This window comes from Kryptolebias marmoratus, linkage group LG8 (genome assembly GCF_001649575.2).
Source record: "Kryptolebias marmoratus isolate JLee-2015 linkage group LG8, ASM164957v2, whole genome shotgun sequence".
In the NCBI taxonomy this organism is placed as follows: Eukaryota; Metazoa; Chordata; class Actinopteri; order Cyprinodontiformes; family Rivulidae; genus Kryptolebias; species Kryptolebias marmoratus.
In genome coordinates this window covers 27,906,960-27,914,325 of record NC_051437.1, presented here as the reverse complement: position 1 = coordinate 27,914,325, position 7,366 = coordinate 27,906,960, and the positions used below count along the sequence as shown (strand labels likewise).

Genomic DNA, 7,366 nt, shown 5'->3' with positions numbered 1-7,366 from the left:
GAGACACGAGATGAGACACGAGAGAAGACACGAAAGAGGAGACACGAGAGAGGAGACACAAGAGACGAGACACGAGAGACGAGACATGAGACACGAGAGACGAGACACGAGAGACGAGACATGAGACACGAGACACCGTGTTTGGTAAAAATAAACCAGAATGAATGAATGAGACTTTGAGGCGTGACGTCCGTCTTACCTCCCGTCTCCAGGACGAGGGACGCCATGCTCCGTCCTCCACGGCGGCACGGCGGACGTCGGCTGAGGCTTGAAGACTTCCTGTTGGAACGAAACAAACGATGAATGGACAAATGGACGGATGGACGGTTTCCGAGTCTTGATATTTCTAATAATTTAATCTGATGAAAAATAAAGTTTTCAGTTTAAAATCTTACGAAGCTGCTTCGGTTCCTCAGGTGTCGGCTGCGTTCGGCTTCTGTTTCAAATCCAAATAAAACTTTATTAATATTTCAACAAACACGACCTCCACCCCGCCCCTCCTCGTCCTCCTCCTCCTCTTCCTCACCTTCGCCTTGCCGCTCCGCCTCCGGCTTGATGGCCACGCCGCCGCCGCCGGTCGGGCTGAGGAGGGCCACGACCCCCGGGGAGGGTGAAAGGTCGGGGGAGACGACGGGTTTGACCTCCGTGCTGCTGCTGATGGAGGAGGGGTCACTGTGGTCTTTACTGCACACACACACACACACACACACACACACACACACACACACACACACACTGTCAGTGAAATGTGTTGAACTGAACTCAGTTTAAATATTAAATAAACTGATTTAATTTGAATTTTTTGTTGTTTAAACGGATGAAAACTAAATTAATTTATGATTTATTTTTGTCTAAACTTACAGGAAATATTTAGACTCATTTTATCTTCAGTTGGATTCATTTCTTATGTTATATTTGATCAGTTTTATGGTATATTTATTTATTTTAAGTTATATTTGATCAGTTTTATGGTATATTTTTATATTTTAAGTTATATTTTGAATTCCCTGAACTGAATTGATCAGATTAAGGTTAAACTGGACTATAATTATTATTTGGCTGTGAAACAAACCCCTACAATTAAATTGTTTTTGTTTTTATTTATTGTAATTAAAGAAACATTAATATTTACAAACCAAACCAGTTTTAATAATTATTATATTTTATTTCAGCTGCATTAAACTGTTTTAAATTAAAAAGTTGCTGATTTAAAGAATTAGTTTTAAATAGTTTTTAAAGTTGAACCGAAATAACTGAACAGATAAAAGTGAAGCTTAATCCATTTATTTTAAAAATAGATTTTAAATTAATAAAAAAGTGAGATTTGATTTAAATCTGATTAAATAAACTTTTTGTGCGTCATTGTTTTATAAACTACAGGAAAATGAGATTATTAATAATATTAACGTCATAAAACTTTTTATTTTAATGAATTCAAGTCGTTTAAAAACTACAGAAAAGTGACTTTTTGCTTTTATTTTTCAACTGAATTTTTTTGATATTCGATGTAAAAACAATTTGTTTCGTTTTTGTTTTGCAGAATAGTTTTTTTTTATTAACTAAGAAGTGACTGTTTGGTTTAATTGATTCAGTTTAATCAAATTAAAATGTAATTATATAGATTTAAAATGAAATCTGATGATTAGAGCTGATTAAAGGCACTGAAGTGATTAAATCTCGTTGTGCTGATTTATTTTAAAGTCACCATTTGTTGCCAACATTGAATTAAATTAATTGGATTTAAATTGAACTCTAACGAACTTTAATTAGTTTGGTGTAAACGGCTCCTTCTGTTTTATTATCAGCTCTGTGTTTATTTTTAAAAGCAGGTTTTAAACTCACTCCAGAGCTGCTCGTAACTTTCGGGCTTCGTCTTTCAGCCTCAGGTTTTCTTTCTTCAGGTTGGTCATCTCTCCGGCTGCGACACACAGCAGAAGTCTCAAACAAACATCTGACCGCGGCCTTTTTCTCTCCCTAAAGGAGGAAGAAGGTTTTTATTGGTTGAGTACCCAGGAGGGAGATGTGCTGGAGGCTGTGGATCTGCGACGCCTCGTACTCCTGCTGTTTCCTCTTCGCCACTTCCTGTGTGACGGTGCACCTGTCGCACAGGCCGGCCCTCAGCCTGAAAACCCAACACCAGCACAGACGACAGGATCAGGAAGGAAGACGCCGACTTCCACAGCCGTTTGGCTCCTCCTTCTGGCTCTCAGAGGAACTACACAAACACTTTTCCCTCCACTTTTACAGTTTCAGAGTTTTACTGTCAGAAAACAGGCGAGCTTTCGGCTGATTTGCGCACCTGTTTTCCAGCATCATTGTGTTCTCTACACAAACACTTTTCCTCCTTCCTCCTTTTGCTCCTCCTTCTGGCTCTCAGAGGAACTACACAAACACTTTCCCCTCCACTTTTACAGTTTCCGAGTTTTAGAGAAAACAGGCGAGCTTTCGGCCAAATTTGCGCACCTGTTTTCCATCATCATTATGTTCTCTACACAAACACTTTTCCCTCCACTTTTACAGTTTCAGCGTTTTACTGTCAGAAAACAGGCGAGCTTTCGGCTGATTTGCGCACCTGTTTTCCAGCATCATTGTGTTCTCTACACAAACACTTTTCCTCCTTCCTCCTTCCTCCTTTTGCTCCTCCTTCTGGCTCTCAGAGGAACTACACAAACACTTTCCCCTCCACTTTTACAGTTTCCGAGTTTTAGAGAAAACAGGCGAGCTTTCGGCCAAATTTGCGCACCTGTTTTCCAGCGTCTTGATGTTCTCGGTGAGTAGCCTCTGCTGCTCCTTCATCTGCTGGTTTCTGGTGAACAGCTCCTCCATCCGCTTCGAGTCGCTGGCGGAATAAACCAGAACACTTTAACGCCACACAAAATAAAAATAACCCTTTTCAGATACGCTCCCGTATCTTCAGTTTGTCCCTCAGCTCTCCACTCAGACGCCACGTCTCAGTTAATTTCAGGATGTTTTTTGAGGTTTAAACTGCAGTGAAATGTTGATCTCAGTGTTTAATAACGGAGAATCGGGAGTGTTTTTTCAGCAGGTTTGTGACTAAAACAGTTTGTTAAAGTGGTTAAATCGAGCGCTCTCCTGCTTTCCCTCGGTTCCAAAAAGAACAGGAACAGAGCCGGTGACTCAGGAGCAGACGTGTTGCAACACGAGGCTCCTCTCGGGCTGTTTTACGACGAGCTCGGCGCTCGGCGCTGGGAGCCAGGCGCGGGGCTCCCGGGCCCACCTGTCTGCCCCCCCCCTGACGTTGGGTTTACTCACCAGCCCTTCTTGTTGGACAGTTCTTTAACCTTCGCCTGCCACCCTGGAGGCAAAAAGCACACTTCGTTAGGAGGATTCTGTTGAGAGGAAAACAGGGAAGCTTTAAACTGTTTTGGATCTCGCGGTTGCTCGTCCTGACCTTCGACCTCTCGCTCGTGGGTCTCCTGCAGCTTCTGCAGGAGGTCCTTGAAGTTCTCCATTCTGCGCTGAGCTGTCCGACAAAGAACAGAGAGAAAGTGGAGATTGGGATTAAGCAGGATTTTCCCTGTGGAGTATTTGGATCCGATGTGACTCGGAGCGCCGCGCCCTCCCTCCCGTCTTATTAGGAAATGATAAAACTTGTGAAAACAAACACAGATTAGGCTCGTGAACGTTATAGCCCAAGGACTGCGGAGAACCCGGAGCGCTTTGCCTTTCTCATGTTGAAACAACTTTTTTTTTTGTTATATCAAGGAAGACCAGTTGGACCGGATCGGCACGGTCTGGGAGTTGAGTTTGCACTTTGGGTTTTAATTACATGAAAAACAGCTTTGCTTGTTTGTGTTCGAGGGAGATTTTCGGCACATATTCCAGAGGAAGTAATTATTCCTGTAACTTCCAGCTCGTGTCACCTTGAACGTTGTTGGCGGCGCAGAAGGAAGAGAAAAAGCTGATTTTTTTTGGACCAGGTCACCCGGGTTAGGGTTTAGTCAGGGATACGAGTTTCCACTTTCCAGGAAAATATTTGAAGCTCTTCCAATGAAAAATGGTTCCTGAATCAAACTGGCTTTTGTTCCTCTATAACTAGTTGGTTTTTGGACCAAAAGGTCCTGAAGCTTCCTGGTGGGGGACACTATTGTCCAATCACAATTTTTTTAAATTCACCAATCTTTGTAAGGTAATCAGCCTCACCCATTCACATTTGGCATCACTGAAAAGCCCTAAATGTCCTCTGGAGACGGGAAGAGGAGTTCATTCAGGAGCATGAAGGGGGTGGGAGACATTCGGGTTTACGAATGTCCTCCACAGAGGACAGATTTGAGCTCCTGGTAGTCAGGAGGACGTGATGTAAAGCAGCCTCTGCGGCAGATTAAAACCAGAGTGGGCTCCGGTGGAAGAGTGGGACACATCCTGGAGCACCGCTGTGGCTCGGTGGTCTGAGGTTGGACCTCACACCCGGGCTGCGACCCCCACCAAACCAACAGGTGGCGTTGGTGAGGCGTGATCTACGAGCACCTCAGCCCGGATCAAACCCAGATTGTTTTCTGAGCTCTGTGGGACGGATGTGAAGACCACCAACATCCTGACGGACTCAGGAGGTTCAGGAGACGCTGGGGCCACAGGTCCGAGTCAGGACATGCCTCCGAGAAGAACTCAGGGCAGCTGACCTGAAGACCAACACCGAGTCAGGCTCCCTGGGACCGGTCCCCCTCGCCAAGCTGGTCTCCATCACAGGAGACCAACCAGCTTCAAACTGCAGCGAGCTGCTGAGTTTATGCAACCTGGACTCACATGCAAATCACTCTCCCTTCCTTTGCTAGGGTCTCTGTTGGCCTGCCAGGTTTGTTTGCACGCACGAACAGCCAAACTGACCGGGGATCGGACGCCTCCTCCTCCAGTTCCTCCCTCCAGACGTCCTGTCTGTCGAAAATCCGGACATTAACCGTACGGAGGAGCGTTCCTGGGAAGCTTCAGAAAGAGCTCCGGATGGGCGGGAATATGTCTTCAAAACCGACAAAAAAAAAAGAGCCACATCTCCACCAACAGGAAGGAGGATGGTGACCCAACGGCCTTGTGGCTAAAGGCGCCAAAAAACCAGCAGCTAAATGAGCAGAATATTCATATTCAGCTGTTTTCATTCATCATTTTATGTGAGATGTACAGTTTATACATTAAAGTGTCATAAATAATCCGCTTCTGTTGTTCAAGACCTCCTAAATTTATCATAAAAACTAGGCGTGTTGTCCGTTTAACCTGTTTTCTGTTTTAATTTTTTTATAAAACAACGGAAACAAACAATCTTTGTTTTTAATCCAACCCGCGGTTTCTGCACAGCGACTGAAAGGAGCTCTGCTGCGCGGAAAAAAAGGCGGGAATCGCCATGACAACCGGTGACTCGTCAGATTTCTCTTTCTCATATTATTCCTCTTTACAGAGCCTTTAATCTCTGATTCGAACAAATCCAATTTGGAGAAGTTCGAGAATCTGTTGTTTAAAAAACCCCCGACGGGCAAACAGGAAGAGGTACTTTTCAAAATAAGAGTTTGGCTCTGCTGTAGCTCGGCTGGTTGTCGTTTTTGAACGTTCTCGGAGCTTCTCAGCTTTGACCTCAGGAATTTTTGAGGTATTAAAAAAATTTGCGAAACCCATTTTTCTCGCCTTTTTCCCGGAGCTGCGTTTCTACGAAACTCCCTGCAAAATTCTCCTTTTTTTTGTGCAGAAATCAGCACGTTTTCTCGTGCCTCCAACTGGTCCCCAACAATCGCAGCCCAACGAAACAATCCGCCGCAGAAAAGCGTCGAAACTTCGTCAGGATTTTCTTGGTTTCTGTTCGCTTTTACGTGAAAAAGTAGTAATCTGAGATACTTGGACTTCTTCTTCTTCGTGGCTCCTTTAAGGCGCAGTTTGTCTCCGACGCGTTGGACGATCCTCTGCTCCCACAGACCGGAGGACTCGCACAGAGTTCCAATATTCAGCGTTTGGATTCGTCTCTCCTGACATGTTGGGATATGTCAGGAGAGAGGCTGTTCTGATCACCTCAGCAGAGCAAGAAAAGACCTGTCTGCCCCAATTTGTTGGCTGTGCTATCTCTTTATCACCACACACACACACCCTCAGACAGAAATGTGTTACCACTTACCCTGTATTTCCAGTGCGGTGGTGTTTAAACTCTATCCCTAACTGCACCGACTCTCCCTGTGTTGACAGAGACCTCGCCACATCGTGGGCAAACACGCCGGCCGAGACGCCGCGCACCTGCAGACAGGTACGCCGGCCCCCGGCTGCCAGACGCCTTCTCTGAGGCCGGCCTGGGCGTGGAGGGAGGGTTCACGGTTTGACCCCGGGTCGGTAGTTTCAGCCATGACGCGATGTCTCGCCTCAAACAGAAGCACCTGAACCAGCCGGGCTCCGGTCGAGCCTCGAACGTGTTTTCAGCTCACCTCACACAGCCGGCGGCTCGCCCCTCGGACTTAAGCTGCCTCCAACCTCGGTCGTCTTCTCAAATGGACGGCGAGACACGGCGAGCCGCGATGAATAGCTGTAACAGAAGAGACTGAGGGGAAGGAGAACGCCCCGTGCACCAACCCCCCCACTTCGTTCTCTCTCTCTCTCTCTTTTTTTTTCTTTCTCGCATCTCTTCACCAAAGAAAACCGGTTCGAGCGGTCCTCCCCTTGAGGAACACAAACACCGAGGCCCGGGCAAGTTCTCCCTTGATATTCCTGTTCTGCTGAAATCCCACAGAACCGGTTAAACCGGGCCCGTGGAGCCCGCGGCGATAAAGGGACAGAAGGGAGCCGGGAAACAGCAGATGGCCAAGAAAGACCCCTGCCGCCGCGCTTCTGAAAGAACGAGTCGAATTCTTGAACCTTTTTGTCTTTTAAAACGTAAAACGCCGCCCAGGTTTCCGCAGAGCTCCAGTTTGGGAGCGTCTGATGGCGGAGTTGATTTGGAATGTGCGATAATAAGACGTGAAAAATGGCGTAACGATCTCAAAACGTGTCGGTCGGCGGCGCGTGGCGAAGCCCTTGTCTGCGCCGCCGCCGTGCAAATCTGACAATGGAAGTGGGCTGTGCGTCGCCATGGAGACGGGAGGCGATGGACGCCTTGTGCAATGTGACAGGAAGCATGTCTTCCTGATTCCAGAACCAGATTCCTCAGAACCGGCCCGACTGGGCTGAGCCGGGCATCTTTATTGTCATTGTTCGACCTGCTGCTCCCCGCGGCGAAATGAGACGTAATTATTTCAACAAAGGCCGACGCGAGCTTGTCCTTATCTGATGGCCGCGTCCAACTCCGCCGCCGTGTCACGCCGCCGCCGCCGCCGCCGCTTCAGGCTTTAGAAACACGCCGTGTGCAGAAAGGAGCTCTGAAGCGACACCTGTGAAGCTCGAG

General features: G+C 46.9%; 1 protein-coding gene across 4 annotated transcripts in view; it reads right to left on the bottom strand.

The window, feature by feature from the left end:
* rbbp8l (retinoblastoma binding protein 8-like) overlaps positions 1-6,583 on the bottom strand; it is a 12,927-nt gene extending 6,344 nt beyond the window's left edge. For 2 of the 4 annotated variants that reach the window (XM_017433464.3, XM_017433468.3), the window contains exons 1-9: positions 6,414-6,583; positions 3,413-3,484; positions 3,274-3,316; positions 2,744-2,839; positions 2,010-2,122; positions 1,843-1,918; positions 527-684; positions 396-436; positions 200-279 (exon numbers count right to left, since the gene is read on the bottom strand). In XM_017433464.3, the coding sequence (XP_017288953.1) occupies positions 200-279; positions 396-436; positions 527-684; positions 1,843-1,918; positions 2,010-2,122; positions 2,744-2,839; positions 3,274-3,316; positions 3,413-3,473 (668 nt within the window). In that variant the 5' untranslated portion in view covers positions 3,474-3,484; positions 6,414-6,583. Of the gene's footprint in view, positions 1-199; positions 280-395; positions 437-526; positions 685-1,842; positions 1,919-2,009; positions 2,123-2,743; positions 2,840-3,273; positions 3,317-3,412; positions 3,485-5,838; positions 5,936-6,112; positions 6,253-6,413 lie in introns of those variants that run through there. The other 2 variants (XM_017433465.3, XM_017433466.3) reach the window with 2 other exon arrangements.
* Positions 6,584-7,366: the final 783 nt, after the last annotated feature.